Source organism: Poecilia reticulata, chromosome 20 (genome assembly GCF_904066995.2).
Source record: "Poecilia reticulata chromosome 20, P_reticulata-male-v2, whole genome shotgun sequence".
NCBI classification, from domain to species: domain Eukaryota; kingdom Metazoa; phylum Chordata; class Actinopteri; order Cyprinodontiformes; family Poeciliidae; genus Poecilia; species Poecilia reticulata.
In genome coordinates, this window is record NC_088849.1 from 13,945,719 (window position 1) to 13,961,720 (window position 16,002).

General features: G+C 35.0%; 2 protein-coding genes and 4 non-coding genes across 8 annotated transcripts; all 6 read left to right on the top strand.

Moving 5' to 3' along the window:
* Positions 1-1,106: 1,106 nt before the first annotated feature.
* Positions 1,107-5,412, top strand: rpl7 (ribosomal protein L7). The gene is made up of 7 exons (NM_001297468.1): positions 1,107-1,139; positions 1,612-1,711; positions 1,805-1,971; positions 3,288-3,425; positions 4,348-4,457; positions 4,952-5,167; positions 5,381-5,412. The coding sequence occupies exons 1-6, from the start codon at positions 1,126-1,128 to the stop codon at positions 5,158-5,160; spliced, it is 738 nt and encodes a 245-aa protein (NP_001284397.1). The 5' UTR covers positions 1,107-1,125; the 3' UTR covers positions 5,161-5,167; positions 5,381-5,412.
* On the top strand, positions 3,130-3,219 carry LOC145549510 (small nucleolar SNORD12/SNORD106). The gene has a single exon (XR_014085490.1). It is a non-coding gene; the product is annotated as a small nucleolar SNORD12/SNORD106 (small nucleolar RNA).
* Positions 3,489-3,580, top strand: LOC145549506 (small nucleolar SNORD12/SNORD106). The gene has a single exon (XR_014085486.1). It is a non-coding gene; the product is annotated as a small nucleolar SNORD12/SNORD106 (small nucleolar RNA).
* LOC145549509 (small nucleolar SNORD12/SNORD106) lies at positions 4,569-4,661 on the top strand. The gene has a single exon (XR_014085489.1). It is a non-coding gene; the product is annotated as a small nucleolar SNORD12/SNORD106 (small nucleolar RNA).
* Positions 5,206-5,298, top strand: LOC145549508 (small nucleolar SNORD12/SNORD106). Its single transcript, XR_014085488.1, has one exon. It is a non-coding gene; the product is annotated as a small nucleolar SNORD12/SNORD106 (small nucleolar RNA).
* Positions 5,413-6,246: 834 nt separating the features above from the next.
* LOC103456674 (uncharacterized) lies at positions 6,247-14,778 on the top strand. 3 transcript variants are annotated; one of them, XM_081601363.1, is made up of 13 exons: positions 6,252-6,584; positions 6,661-6,706; positions 7,427-7,521; positions 7,767-7,905; positions 8,898-8,992; positions 9,246-9,384; positions 10,377-10,471; positions 10,726-10,864; positions 11,857-11,951; positions 12,198-12,336; positions 12,753-12,914; positions 13,027-13,085; positions 14,064-14,778. In XM_081601363.1, exons 1-13 carry the CDS (start codon positions 6,416-6,418, stop codon positions 14,216-14,218), a joined length of 1,527 nt encoding a protein of 508 aa, XP_081457489.1. In that variant the 5' UTR covers positions 6,252-6,415; the 3' UTR covers positions 14,219-14,778. The 3 variants fall into 3 exon arrangements, with proteins under 3 accessions (XP_081457491.1, XP_081457489.1, XP_081457490.1); XM_081601365.1 differs by lacking the exons at positions 11,857-11,951; positions 12,198-12,336 and having other exon boundaries at positions 6,247-6,584; XM_081601364.1 differs by lacking the exons at positions 7,427-7,521; positions 7,767-7,905.
* Positions 14,779-16,002: the final 1,224 nt, after the last annotated feature.

The window sequence follows — 16,002 nt, forward strand, 5'->3', positions numbered from 1 at the left end:
CTCTATAGACCTATCAGATGTCCAGTCTCCCTGTAAGGAGGGTAACTAACTGACAGCTAACAATTGAAAATTAAATTCCTTCATCAATCGTCTATAGAAGAGTACAGTGCAAAACAAAACAGAAACAGGAATGCTTACTGATTAATCAACCACTGATATACAATATTATGGGAGAAGTTACACTTCTAAGGGTTTTCATATCTCTGTAATAGATTTGAATTTGAATTAAACAATTTCTTTGTGACTTTACAGAAGCATGGGGAAATAAAATCTAACCCTTTATAATGTACATGAAATGCCTGATTAAATTATGGTTATTTAAAAGAGCAATTGTTTTGACAAATGATTTGAAATGTGCCTCATTTTATGGACACTCAACCTAATAGTAGAATATTCCCCAAATCCCTTGCAAAATCTATAATAATAGACTTATTATTATTATTATTATTATTATTATTATTATTATTATTATTATTATTATTATTATTATTATTATGTTACATACTTTACAATGTCATTTTGCTGTGGCTGTCAGGGCAACTCGTCTTGTTGAAAATCTGAAGACGTGTATTAATCTTTTGTAAATTAGATGTTGGTGCCCTCTGCTGGTCCAACTATGGGTTTACTGCAGAGTTGGGTCAAAAGTGTGTTTCTTTTCACTGATAAACTTTTAAAAGAGTTGTATACGAGTAAACTTTGGTTTTGCAATGCTGTGCTAACTTTACTAGATCAACATTAATAAAATAATTTGATCTGAGCCAATACATGAGCGTAATTTGTTTATAACATGTAATACATAAGATGGTATATAAAAAAACATAAACTTATTATAGATATCATCAAATGTCATCAAATAATATTTCATTTATTCAGGTAAAAACCTGCCCCCCAAAACATAATTCATAGCAAACAGTAAATATCTTATAAAAAATAACTTTTCAGAAGGTCAGAGTAATAACTATAAACAACTATAAAACCAGACTGAAATAAAATTACCCCAGACATAGAACAATAGTAATAAAAACGTAATTTAAACTTGTTTTAGTCAGGCACCCAAGTGGGCACCCTGACAATCTTTTATCCGGCACATGCGCAGATGAGGATTTCTCTTTCTCGGTGATCGCAATGGCGGACGCAGAGTGAGTGGTTCCTCTGTTTTAAAATCTAAGCACATCCAGTCATTATATGATTGTAACTCCATATTTAATTGCTTATTTGAGCAATTTAGCGATTGTACAATTAAACTATTGAAGTATTGTTGGAGAATCTGGCTTTTAACTTTTGTTTTTATGGTTACTTTATGCAGATAGTTTTGGCAGAGCAGTGCTCAACATGGCTACCTATTTCGTCTCTGAACACTCAAATGTTCGTTTCTTTTTTAATAATGAGGGAAATTTGGAAATTTAGTACATATATGTAGCAACACTTCTTTTCTAGTCATTTGTTGTCAGTATATGAATTTTGATGGAAGCCGGTAAAGAACTAGGCTAACTAGCTAGCACTACAGCACTGTAAATGATGTGCTTTCGTTTAACGTACTAGCTGTTGCTATGTTGGACAATCTGAACATGGTGCTCCTTTATCGACAATAATGTTATTATGTCCCGACAGAAAAAAGGTTCCGTCGGTCCCTGAGAGCCTTTTAAAAAGGCGAAAGGCCTACGCCGCCATGAAGGCCATGCGTGTCAAGAAGCTACTGGTGGAGAAGAAGGTAAATTTGATCTACTGCTTCACGTAGTCTATGCTTTCTGAAGGCTGAAAGTAGCTTTATGGACCGTTTTAAGCATATCACTATTCATCTCAGGCCCGGAAGGTGACCAGGAAGCTGATCTACAAGAGGGCTGAAAAGTACCACAAGGAGTACAGGCAGATGTACAGGCGTGAGATCCGCATGTCTCGTATGGCTCGCAAAGTGGGGAACTACTATGTGCCACCTGAGCCCAAACTGGCCTTTGTTATCAGGATCAGAGGGTAAGGTGCTTCTATGGTTATGTTCTGACTTTAACATGGAATGCTGGAGTTGCAATAATTGTTCTCTTTGTGTTTGTTTTGGTTCATGGTCAGTTCTTGCTCAAAGCCAGTCCAATATCTATATATTGAAGACTTGCCACTGTGTTTCATTTCATTTTTATACTCTGTACTGTATCAGTTTCAATTTAGTTGTGCAAGTTTAGGGGTGAGATTAGGACTGATGTATAGGACTCTTATTGTCTTAAATGTATTTTTCTGGTCTGGATAAGTATGGAAATAGAAAAAAAAAAGAAGAAATAATTGGCATTTAAAAAAATATTCTCAATCCCAGGAACTGTCATATTTAGGTTTTCACAGATATTTCTAAAAGTAAACTTTAAAGGTAACCTAATTGGGTGCTTTTCTGGTTTCATGTAAAAAAATATCTTCATCTGCTCCCTCAGACATATCAATATCATTGATCAGCTGAGCCATCCAGTAATCTAACCATTAGTTCAGCCATCGGCAGAAGCTTTATACAAGTCATATGAACTTTTGTTTCTTCCTGCACTGTTACTTTTTCTTAATATCTTAGTTAAGTGTGCATAGTGACGTATTTGTCAGTCTGTCCCATCATTAGATTATTTAGCTTTCTACCAGTCCACTTTTTCATTTCTCTTTCTGCATCTGGTTTTGTGAGTTCAATATTCACCTCTTTAGCTAAAGCAGGCATAAACTGATAGTGAACTTTTGTACTTTAGATGTGGGCTGAAAAATGCACATCTGGAAGTCAAAAAGGGGGAATATGATACATTTCCTTGTATTATTTCTGGGGCCGGTCAGACAGAGCAATATAGTGATTATTAATAACCTCGGGTTGATTTGTTCATGTCAAATGTTATTTCTTTAGGTTTAGAGTTGTGTTCCAATGACAGTTTCAGAGCTGTTGACCTCCCTGAAAATCAAACAAAAAAAAAAATAATCTCAATTGCTCTGTAATAATTTTTAAACTTTTGTATATAGTCTCCCAATCATGCCATGATTAGATAAATTATTAAGTGTTTAGGGAAATAATTTATTTCCTAGGCATTAGGCAACCTTCACTAGCAAGCTAAGATGGTTAAAATGTATTGAGCAGCACCAAACGTCTTGTGTTTAAAGAAGCAATCCATGTAAAACTAAGTGGTTAATGATGAACATTCTTTCCCCGACTTATCGACAATGGTGAAAGATTAGTTTCACTAGCCAATATCCTTCTGAAACCACTATCACTACTGCTATTTGACAGTTAAATGTTGGCGTGGCCCTGAGACTAATTATTATTGTTGTGTTTTTAGTATCAACGGTGTCCCACCAAAGGTCCGCAAGGTTCTGCAGCTGCTCCGTCTGCGCCAGATCTTCAACGGTGTGTTTGTCAAGCTGAACAAGGCTTCTATCAACATGCTTAGGATTGCAGAGCCTTATATTGCTTGGGGGTAAGAGTATTAAAGTGTTAAAATATAGATATATATATTTTTAATATAGGTTAAAAAATTTGGGATGTGGTTAATGATGCTGAACTTTTTTCCCCATCATATCGACCATGGTGAATACTTGCTGAAACTAAGCCAGTTTTGTCTGAAACCACATCCCAAGCCATTCTGATTGCCTTAACTCCCAGTTACTGGTTTGGTGTTTTTGTTAGCATTGTGAAGCATTTTGGATTTAATAAGCCAAGGTTTGGACTTTAAAAATCCATAAAGTGATCTAAAGGAAATGTAAAACCTTCGATAAAAATTTTGTTATAAAGTATGTATGTGGACAGTGGGATCAAATGCCTTGACTGCTCAGAAATGAGAATCATAATTTTCTCCACTGATCTGAACCGCTCCCTTAGACATCTGTAATCCTTGGGGGGGGCCCACATCAATTATTCAGTTTAAATTGTAGTTAAGACTTAAGTATATAAGTACTATGGCACACACACATATATATATATATATATATATATATATGTACCATAGTACTTTTAACTAGATTTGGAGTCGTTTAGGTGATTCGCAGCCCTACTTCTCATGGCCCACTGTCTTGAATTTTTTAGTAATGTTCTGCGTCAGCCTCATCTCAAATGAACAGGTCATAGTAGAGTGCTGTAAACCTGTTGAAACTGGAAATCATCTGAAACATGTAGGGAATTGGAGCTGGAGGACCCGGGTTGGGAACTGTTTATTGGGTTAGAAAAGCATCTTCTTTAAATACTTCTAAGAACTTGTGTTGTTAGAAGGCAACTGGGCTCTTGTTAAAAGGTTTAAGCTTAAGTTAAACGTCAGCAACATATTTAAATAGAGTGTGTAAAATTTTCAATGCTGTTTGAAATTATGTTCATGACTTTTATAACTGTTTTCTGATCATACTCAGATACCCCAACCTGAAGTCTGTGCGTGAGCTCATCTACAAACGTGGCCATGGCAAAGTGAAGAAGATGCGTATTGCCCTCACAGACAACGCTCTGATAGAAAGGCCCCTTGGTAAGCATCTCTTCCCTCGCACAACTTGACATTTTTTGCCATTTATTCTTTTCTATCTATCCTATGTCTCTTCACAATCTCATTTCTGATTTTTACGTTATCCTGGCGCATAATGTGGTTAATGATGTACACTTTTTTCCCCGTCTTATCGACTTTGGTGAAAAAACCCCAACAAATTTAGCCAGTTGTATCTGAAACCACTTGCCAGTTTTATTTATTTAGGAAGCTTGTTATGGTTTTATTTCACAACTACATATTTGTACATATTTTTGTCTTTGGTCTTATTTTGAATCCGAAGTCCTAAATCTGAGATTTTGAAATACTGATACAACTTGAGAAAACTTGATTTTGTTTCATACAACAGAAAAAAAAAAAGAGTTGAAGAATCTGTTGCTTTTCAATATATAAAACTGAAAAAGACCCACAGTTTGTATTTAAAATTGCTGTATTTTCAGTGAAATGAGTAGCTGTGAAAAATGTATTTTATCCTACAGGCAAATATGGCATCATCTGCATTGAGGACCTTATTCACGAGATCTACACAGTTGGCAAGAACTTCAAGATGGCCAACAACTTCCTGTGGCCTTTCAAGCTGTCATCGCCACGTGGTGGTATGAACAAGAAAACCACACACTTTGTGGAGGGAGGTGACGCTGGAAACAGGGAGGACCAGATCAACAGGCTGATCCGAAGGATGAACTAAGTTTATGGTAAGTTTTAGGATTGCCGTTACAAATCTTTAAAAACAGCTGTGGTCAATGATGCATAATCTTTTTTCCCCGTCTTATCGACTATGGTGAAAATCAGTTGTTAATAAGCCAACCATGTCTGAAACCACGTCTTTGCAATTACTGCAATACTGCTTATGTTCATTACCTGGAGTTTGCTCTCTAATGCTGTTTTTTCTCTTTTTTTTTCTTCAGGTTTTCTAAGGACTCAAAATATACAATAAAAACATGTTTAAAAAAACTGTCTCGTTCACATCTGTGTCATTGCCTTGCTTTGCTGTATGGTGACGTACCATTTTTGGAAGTTCTGTTCAAGGACTTTACCAGTCTTCCAAAGCTTGTCATGGGTTTTCGTTTTTAAGGAATATTGTTTTCCATTAACCAAATATACTTTGAGGTTCCATATTTAAGTTCCCAAAAATCTAAATTTGAACATATTTGATTTAGAACTGCTGATGGATTTAATCTAATTTAAATAAAAAACAGCTGGGACATCGATTTCACAGGATTGCAGAGTAACGAATACAATTTTTTCAAAAATAAAATTAATTGGTCCACAACAATTGTAGTTTTTAACTGCAGTTGGCCATAGCAACCTATAATAGGTCTGAGATGCATTTTAGAAATTTCAATAAACTGACTAAAACTTGCAGGAAACTACTGCCATTCCTTAAAAAATAATATCCAGTATTAGGTGGTCCAAAAATCCATACTTTAACAAGTCTTAGAATTGCTAATAGACTTTAATATTAAAAATATAGGTGACTTCAAATACAGTTTTACGTATCTTTTAAACTATATTGGAAATGAACGTTACGAAAAAAATCAAACATCCCGAAATTAATACATTGACTTGGAACTGAAGTAGTTCCGCTTGTAAAAAAAAAAAAAAAAAAAGGTTTTTTAAATTATGTAATCCAAAACATCCCAGTTTTTTTTTCAACCTCACTTAGTAATAGATATAAATGACTTGGTTGTTAAAAAAATACCCAGATTTAATCATTTTTTTTGTATGATTAAGTCCGTGCTATAAATATCCCATCCACCTCGCGTGTGTGAAATAAAGCCGCTGCGGAGCGATTGATGTGTGTTTCTATAGTGACGCAGTGAGCTTTTACTACAGCGGGCTACAGCTTAGCATCTGCTCAGGGATAGCTGGAATCAACGAACCTTTTATTATGTAGAGATATAATTATTAACCATAAGGTAATACCCGCGGTAGAGTCCAACATGATGACCTACCAAATGCCTACCGCCAAAGTTTTCATATCAGAAGAAGGTTTGAGGTATGGCCGCCCTGCTCCTGGACACCCAACGTACAGTAATTTCGGGATTGGAGGACGTACCGCGTTAAGGCCAAGTCAGATAAGGAAGTTCCCTTTAGTGTTGCCTCTTAACAGTGAGTCATCGTGTTCAACAAAATGCACCAAATATAGGCTAAGCGAGCTTTCATGAGCATCTTTTCTTTTTTTTAGGTAACCAGAACGAGAACACGTTAGTGAGCAGCTTGATAAGTAAAGGGTAAGCTGTCATATTTTCGTCAAATGCAATTAAATACAAGCATAATCAGCAATTGTATGTCTCGGAAACTGATTAGATAAATCCTTACGGCTTATGATTTGTCAAAAAAAATTGACTAGCATGTTTACACCGTGATGTCACTGTTGGTCCCCCCGTACAGCATTACGTATTGCTAGCTGCTTCTGCATATCTGTGGGAGAAGGAAGTATTGAGTGATTTTGTCTTATGACAAAGAACAGAAAAATCCCCCTTAATTCTATTGAGACTCCTAAGAATGAACAGAAAACACATTTCATAAAAGTAAAATCTATTTACACATATTTACTCCCTAAAGCGAGGTGGAAAACCCTTAGACTTGTAAAACGTTTTCTGATATGGTGTATAAATGTGATATTTGAAATAATATGAAAGCGCCACTCAGAAATGAAGAAGTCATAAATAGGAACAATATATAAAGCCAGACTAGGGACAAAAACCTTTATTTCTTTACTTTTAACGAAACATTAAATTGTTTCTTTAGAAAAACTACTTATTGTTTAAAAGCAGGGTTTTGTTATTAGTCTTAGGTCCCACTAATCCCATGTTACTTGAAGAATAATAAAAAAAGCACACTAAACAAAAGCTTGGGTGTCAGGAGGTTAAGACCTAAATGTATGTCATAATTCTTAATAATGTCAATGCTTTTGTAAACTGATATTTGCATTTCTTCCATCTATATAGGAAACTAAACTTAAATAAAGAGGGCAAAGTGATTTCAAAGGATGTTGACCAAGGGCATGATATCTTTGGGAAACACTTCCTGTCTCAGACAACATGTGAGTACTCAAAGAAAGGAGTCATTTTTCTGCTATTCTGCTTTGTAGGAGATGAGCAGGTTCCATTGCTGTTGTAAAAATTGAAGCTTGTAGTTGCAATACAAACTCATTGCCAGTAGGTGGAGCTATTATCACACCAATAATATTCCGGTCAATTTTGATTAATCATTGATTGTTTCTTGGTTTGTTGTATTTTTTTTCCAACAATAATAAACTGAACTGTCATCTTTTCATACCCCGATTAGGTACAAAGTTAGAAAGGACCAGTACTACGGTTCCTCCACTGCGAAAAGACAACAATGAGTATCGACATGTTAAACTTCACCCCTTGAGCCTCTCCGCTGAGTTTCCCAGCATCCATTCAGAGAAACTTTTCACCCTGGGGTAACCAGTCCAGGAGGCTTGTTGTCTACTGGCTTCAACAAAAATATTTAAAATCATAGTAGCACACATTGCAATAATTATAGTTCTTGTCTCTTATGGGATGCATCAAGTGATAAGACAACTGCAAAAGCCTACCTAGTTCATTTTTATTATTTAAAGACATGTAACATATCTGTATAATTTATTGAAGTTAGTTTTTTAGGTTTTATTATACAGTAAGTCTTTTGCACAACACTCATTTATAGAAGATAGATATTGCTATAGAAGGAAGTATTTGTAGAATAAATAAAAGTCTGCCTTAACTCATACATATATATCATTTTAACTATTCTATAGTTAAAAGGATTAGATAAATCCTTACGGCTTATGATTTGTCAAAAAAATTGACCAGCATGTTTACACCGTGATGTCACTGTTGGTCCCCCCGTACAGCATTACGTATTGCTAGCTGCTTCTGCATATCGGTGGGGGACGGAAGTATTGAGTGATTTTGTCTTATGATAAAGAACTGAAAAATCCCCCTTAATTCTATTGAGACTCCTAAGAATGAACAGAAAACACATTTCATAAAAGTAAAATCTATTTGCACATATTTACTCCCTAAAGCGAGGTGGAAAACCCTTAGACTTGTAAAACGTTTTCTGATATGGTGTATAAATGTGATATTTGAAATAATATGAAAGCGCCACTCAGAAATGAAGAAGTCATAAATAGGAACAATATATAAAGCCAGACTAGGGACAAGAACCTTTATTTCTTTACTTTTAACGAAACATTAAATTGTTTCTTTAGAAAAACTACTTATTGTTTAAAAGCAGGGTTTTGTTATTAGTCTTAGGTCCCACTAATCCCATGTTACTTGAAGAATAATAAAAAAAGCACACTAAACAAAAGCTTGGGTGTCAGGAGGTTAAGACCTAAATGTATGTCATAATTCTTAATAATGTCAATGCTTTTGTAAACTGATATTTGCATTTCTTCCATCTATATAGGAAACTAAACTTAAATAAAGAGGGCAAAGTGATTTCAGAGGATGTTGACCAAGGGCATGATATCTTTGGGAAACACTTCCTGTCTCAGACAACATGTGAGTACTCAAAGAAAGGAGTCATTTTTCCGCTTTTCTGCTTTGTAGGAGATGAGCAGGTTCCATTGCTGTTGTAAAAATTGAAGCTTGTAGTTGCAATACAAACTCATTGCCAGTAGGTGGAGCTATTATCACACCAATAATATTCCGGTCAATTTTGATAGATCATTGATCATTGATTGTTTCTTGGTTTGTTGTATTTTTTTGTCCAACAATAATAAACTGAACTGTCATCTTTTCATACCCCGATTAGGTACAAAGTTAGAAAGGACCAGTACTACGGTTCCTCCACTGCGAAAAGACAACAATGAGTATCGACATGTTGAACTTCACCCCTTGAGCCTCTCCGCTGAGTTTCCCAGCATCCATTCAGAGAAACTTTTCACCCTGGGGTAACCAGTCCAGGAGGCTTGTTGTCTACTGGCTTCAACAAAAATATTTAAAATCATAGTAGCACACATTGCAATAATTATAGTTCTTGTCTCTTATGGAATGCATCAAGTGATAAGACAACTGCAAAAGCCTACCTAGTTCATTTTTATTATTTAAAGACATGTAACATATCTGTATAATTTATTGAAGTTAGTTTTTTAGGTTTTATTATACAGTAAGTCTTTTGCACAACACTCATTTATAGAAGATAGATATTGCTATAGAAGGAAGTATTTGTAGAATAAATAAAAGTCTGCCTTAACTCATACATATATATCCTTTTAACTATTCTATAGTTAAAAGGATTAGATAAATCCTTACAGCTTATGATTTGTCAAAAAAATTGACTAGCATGTTTACACCGTGATGTCACTGTTGGTCCCCCTGTACAGCATTACGTATTGCTAGCTGCTTCTGCATATCGGTGGGACAAGGAAGTATTGAGTGATTTTGTCTTATGACAAAGAACTGAAAAATCCCCCTTAATTCTATTGAGACTCCTAAGAATGAACAGAAAACACATTTCATAAAAGTAAAATCTATTTGCACATATTTACTCCCTAAAGCGAGGTGGAAAACCCTTAGACTTGTAAAACGTTTTCTGATATGGTGTATAAATGTGATATTTGAAATAATATGAAAGCGCCACTCAGAAATGAAGAAGTCATAAATAGGAACAATATATAAAGCCAGACTAGGGACAAGAACCTTTATTTCTTTACTTTTAATGAAACATTAAATTGTTTCTTTAGAAAAACTACTTATTGTTTAAAAGCAGGGTTTTGTTATTAGTCTTAGGTCCCACTAATCCCATGTTACTTGAAGAATAATAAAAAAAGCACACTAAACAAAAGCTTTGGTGTCAGGAGGTTAAGACCTAAATGTATGTCATAATTCTTAATAATGTCAATATTTTTGTAAACTGATATTTGCATTTCTTCCATCTATATAGGAAACTAAACTTAAATAAAGAGGGCAAAGTGATTTCAGAGGATGTTGACCAAGGGCATGATATCTTTGGGAAACACTTCCTGTCTCAGACAACATGTGAGTACTCAAAGAAAGGAGTCATTTTTCTGCTATTCTGCTTTGTAGGAGATGAGCAGGTTCCATTGCTGTTGTAAAAATTGAAGCTTGTAGTTGCAATATAAACTCATTGCCAGTAGGTGGAGCTATTATCACAACAATAATATTCCGGTCAATTTTGATAGATCATTGATCATTGATTGTTTCTTGGTTTGTTGTATTTTTTTTTTCCAACAATAATAAACTGAACTGTCATCTTTTCATACCCCGATTAGGTACAAAGTTAGAAAGGACCAGTACTACGGTTCCTCCACTGCGAAAAGACAACAATGAGTCTCGACATGTTGAACTTCACCCCTTGAGCCTCTCCGCTGAGTTTCCCAGCATCCATTCAGAGAAACTTTTCACCCTGGGGTAACCAGTCCAGGAGGCTTGTTGTCTACTGGCTTCAACAAAAATATTTAAAATCATAGTAGCACACATTGCAATAATTATAGTTCTTGTCTCTTATGGGATGCATCAAGTGATAAGACAACTGCAAAAGCCTACCTAGTTCATTTTTATTATTTAAAGACATGTAACATATCTGTATAATTTATTGAAGTTAGTTTTTTAGGTTTTATTATACAGTTAATCTTTTGCACAACACTCATTTATAGAAGATAGATATTGCTATAGAAGGAAGTATTTGTAGAATAAATAAAAGTCTGCCTTAACTCATACATATACATCCTTTTAAGTATTCTATAGTTAAAAGGATCTGATAAATCCTTACAGCTTATGATTTGTCAAAAAAATTGACTAGCATGTTTACACCGTGATGTCACTGTTGGTCCCCCTGTACAGCATTACGTATTGCTAGCTGCTTCTGCATATCGGTGGGACAAGGAAGTATTGAGTGATTTTGTCTTATGACAAAGAACTGAAAAATCCCCCTTAATTCTATTGAGACTCCTAAGAATGAACAGAAAACACATTTCATAAAAGTAAAATCTATTTACACATATTTACTCCCTAAAGCGAGGTGGAAAACCCTTAGACTTGTAAAACGTTTTCTGATATGGTGTATAAATGTGATATTTGAAATAATATGAAAGCGCCACTCAGAAATGAAGAAGTCATAAATAGAAACAATATATAAAGCCAGACTAGGGACAAGAACCTTTATTTCTTTACTTTTAACGAAACATTAAATTGTTTCTTTAGAAAAACTACTTATTGTTTAAAAGCAGGGTTTTGTTATTAGTCTTAGGTCCCACTAATCCCATGTTACTTGAAGAATAATAAAAAAAGCACACTAAACAAAAGCTTGGGTGTCAGGAGGTTAAGACCTAAATGTATGTCATAATTCTTAATAATGTCAATGCTTTTGTAAACTGATATTTGCATTTCTTCCATCTATATAGGAAACTAAACTTAAATAAAGAGGGCAAAGTGATTTCAGAGGATGTTGACCAAGGGCATGATATCTTTGGGAAACACTTCCTGTCTCAGACAACATGTGAGTACTCAAAGAAAGGAGTCATTTTTCTGCTATTCTGCTTTGTAGGAGATGAGCAGGTTCCATTGCTGTTGTAAAAATTGAAGCTTGTAGTTGCAATACAAACTCATTGCCAGTAGGTGGAGCTACTGTCACACCAATAATATTCCGGTCAATTTTGATTAATCATTGATTGTTTCTTGGTTTTGTTGTATTTTTTTTCCAACAATAATAAACTGAACTGTCATCTTTTCATACCCTGATTAGGTACAAAGTTAGAAAGGACCAGTACTACGGTTCCTCCACTGCGAAAAGACAACAATGAGTATCGACATGTTGAACTTCACCCCTTGAGCCTCTCCGCTGAGTTTCCCAGCATCCATTCAGGGAAACTTTTCACCCTGGGGTAACCAGTCCAGGAGGCTTGTTGTCTACTGGCTTCAACAAAAATATTTAAAATCATAGTAGCACACATTGCAATAATTATAGTTCTTGTCTCTTATGGGATGCATCAAGTGATAAGACAACTGAAAAAGCCTACCTAATTCATTTTTATTATTTAAAGACATTTCCAAACAGTAAACAGTTTATTCAGTAGAATGTTGGTGATTGTCGAAAATTATTCAAGTAAAAAAAAGAAAAATTTAGTTTCCAATGTAGTGATGAAATAATAAATGTCACTGTTTGTGTCATTCTGTTGTGGAAATTTAATGCAGAATGCAAAACAATATAACAACATAAAACAAATTAAATAAATTCTAAAATCTGCATTTATTATATGTATGTTTTTTTTTTTTATTTGTTTGTTCTTCACTGTTTTAGCCAAAGTTTAAAGAGCCAATATGGAGTGTCCAAAGAGCCATTTGCGGCTCCGGTGACACAGGTTGCAGACCCTAGACTCTCTGAGGTGAACTTCAGTTCACCCTCCACTTTAATCTTAAATGGCAAAAACAATTTTTCCGTGGAAAGCTGCAAGCTTAGCAGGTATTGTTCTGCTTTCTAAACTAAGTCTGATCTCAGCTTTCTAAGATTGTGTTAGATATTTCCCAGCCCACTGTCGACTTCACTGTTCTTCTGTTCCTGTTCTGTTCTGCAGGCCCAAGTTACATTATCCAACCTACACCGCCCCGGTGACTGTTAAAAACAATCAGAAAAGTAAGTTTGGATGAGACACCAATACAGAGGTGGTCCTATGCGAGCCACATTTTCAGCAAACCCCCACAAAGTTGTTTGGGGGGCTGTATGATATAGCAGTTGAAGATCATAAGTTATCTTCATTTTCATGTCCAAGGTTGACAAAAATCTTCTTGTATATAATATCCATAAAAAAAACAGTAACAGAAAGAAAACAAACACAAGGCAAGAAAGCAGCTAAAAGACCATTTCAGTTTTATTTGTATAGCACTTTACATACATGCAAAAATATAAACATCTAGGCATAAAAAAAGCAACAGGAAGTCCGAGCAGAGACCTAACTTATCGGCACCCAACTCTGGGATTTAAAGGTTCCCTGTGGAGAACCCCATCTGTCTGAGAATGTCCACTTGAGATAAAAAGTAGAATGAAAAAAGAACTAAGAATAGTGAAGAATGCCCACTTTGTTTCTGACCTTTGTTGCTACTCTGATGGGCATAAGCGTCTGCCAGCAGTCCTGTTTCTTCCAGCAACGAGAATATTTTACTTCAGTGAGCTGTGGATGGAAGCAGTTGAAATTCCAATATCTGTTCATGTAATCATTCCATGTTTTACTATTAATATTTTGAGTATGTCGAAATCAGCCAATTGAAATTACTTTTTGTGGATGCTGGTTGTCATGGCATTCAAACTCTGTAAATCCATCCAACTGTGAGTTTTCTAAAAACGCTTGACAATAACAAGTTACTTCAAGCAAATTATTATATGTAGTTAGAAGGAAGGTTAAGCTATTTACTTTTTATTTGGCTCAGATGCTAAATAATTTACCACTGATCTTGTTCATGGGTAATATTAAAGGTGGAACATTTTGAATTTATTTTTTTTTTTTTTACCTAAGCAAGGTTTTCTGCCTCTGAAATGTGATGTTTGCATAAATTGCCTTGTAATTTCACCTCTTGTTTTCATTTGTGTTTCTCTCCAACCCAAAACCTTCTCTAGGTGGTCTTCATGTAGCCCAGACTTATTCAGACCCAATCATCGGAGCCCCTCGCTCTTTCATGCACCGGATTTCTGAGCTCTCCTCTTTGGAAGGTGAGACGGTGAGATATGAGAAGATGAAGAAAATCAAGAAATCTAAAAAATCTCCGTCCTGACAATCACCCCCTTCTGAGTCGCGACGGCCCAGGATTAAGACATTTGAGTCTGTGCCAACAACTGAACAAAATAAAACACTTAGGGCACCATATTCATTTCACTGGCTTGTTCTGACGGCGTGTTTGTCCTCAGTGGTACTGTTTGGCTGCTTAACGTGGCTGCTTCTTACTTTTTGGGATTCCTGACTCTCCTTAAGTGATGAAATGTAGTTTCAAATCAGTATTCCCAATGGCAACGATGACGACTTTTACACAAGAAATGTGTAGACTCTCATTTGTCAGTAGTTTTTTCCTTCCACACCTGCATGGAAACATGTTATATTTATTTCTGTAATGGCTTTAGTGGCCATTAAGCAGTGATGCCATGTTTCTGTGTGTGTGCTGTGGATGTTGTTCAGCTTGAGTCTAAAACTACACCAGTGTTACAGAAAGTTTCAAACACATTTCTGCTTTGTTTACCAAGTCAAATTTATGTGGATAAATGGCATAGCTTAGCTGAACTCTTGTGCCTTGTTAAATGTCTTCCTGAAATGAAATAAATTTATTTTTGTTATTCCAAAGAGGTTATATTTTTCTTTCTAATCTCTATTATATTCTAGCAAAAGGAAAGTCTGGCCATTGCAATAGTGGAAGCGTGCTAAATTCTGCACTGAAGCATAATTTGTGGTCCATAGCTTCATAACAGCAGAAATGACATACCCACAGATACCAGAATGTGGTGTTTTCCCACATAATGCTTTGTTTTACTGCTGCATGAACTGCAGCTTGTGTCTCTGAATAATGTTGTTCATTGTATTTGTCAAAAATGGAAGCCAACAGTAGCTGTCCTTTTGTTTGGAGGAAAATAAAAGCTTTCATTTTATTTAAAGAAATTTTTGCTTAGGTCATAAATTTGATATGAAGATGACATAGTTAGTTTTTTACTTCAAGTCTAAAACAACAACAACAAATAAATGTGTCGTGAACAAATTCATAATTGTTCTTTTATCAGTAATCTGTCACATCAAAATGTAAAGTTTTGAGTTTTACTGACACAACCCACAGATCAATGCATATTTAATCTAAACTTTTAAAACGTTCAAAAACCAATAAAGGAACATTTTGCTGTTGCAAAAAAAAACAGTTGAGCTTTTTTTCATTCTAGCACAGAGTACAAAAACTAAAACTGTATTACTACACCGTCTCTGCAGTGAAACATGATGATGGCAGCATTATGCTTTGGGGATGGTTTTTGTCTGCAGGGATCGAGACCCTGGTTACTGGTGATGATGGAGCTAATTTCAGGGTCTGGTGATATTGATACAACTGGGTGAAAATTTCTGTTGTATATTTTTTAACATGACATGATGAAGAGGCGTGTTAGAAGGTAGAAGTGATAATGTTTCTGACTCTGGAAAGGAAACTCATCTTCCTCTCATTCAGAAACATGCCAGATTGTTTAAAAAAAAAAGTTACAGAAACATTTTGGTAATATGTTTTTAAATCTCATGACAGTGTTTTAAATTAATTTTTTCTAAAGTAATCTACAAAAACCAACAACTTTACAAGCATAATACAAATTGTAACCCAGTGGTAAACTCAGGTTACTGTATTTTAAGGTTAATAGAAATTTTATATAGTTCAAGATAAGATACAAACATTAAAAGTAAACCTTTATTTACTATTGCATAACATTGGTGATAGTTATGGATTTCATATTCCTGTTTCTGAAAGAAATATACTGGTATTTTCGTTTACTTTAATATTTAAATAATATAAAGGCAGTGGTGGGATCTACTGTACTT

What these genes read in the sequence shown, in the direction of transcription:
- rpl7 (NM_001297468.1), top strand. An exon ending in AGCTACTGGTGGAGAAGAAG is followed by an intron (nt 1,712 to 1,804) that starts GTAAATTTGATC and finishes TATTCATCTCAG; the next exon opens with GCCCGGAAGGTGACCAGGAA. An exon ending in TCTGATAGAAAGGCCCCTTG is followed by an intron (nt 4,458 to 4,951) that starts GTAAGCATCTCT and finishes TTTATCCTACAG; the next exon opens with GCAAATATGGCATCATCTGC.
- LOC103456674 (XM_081601363.1), top strand. Translation starts at nt 6,416, where the DNA reads ATGATGACCTACCAAATGCCTACCGCCAAAGTTTTCATATCAGAAGAA. An exon ending in AGCAGCTTGATAAGTAAAGG is followed by an intron (nt 6,707 to 7,426) that starts GTAAGCTGTCAT and finishes CCATCTATATAG; the next exon opens with GAAACTAAACTTAAATAAAG. An exon ending in GAGAAACTTTTCACCCTGGG is followed by an intron (nt 9,385 to 10,376) that starts GTAACCAGTCCA and finishes CCATCTATATAG; the next exon opens with GAAACTAAACTTAAATAAAG.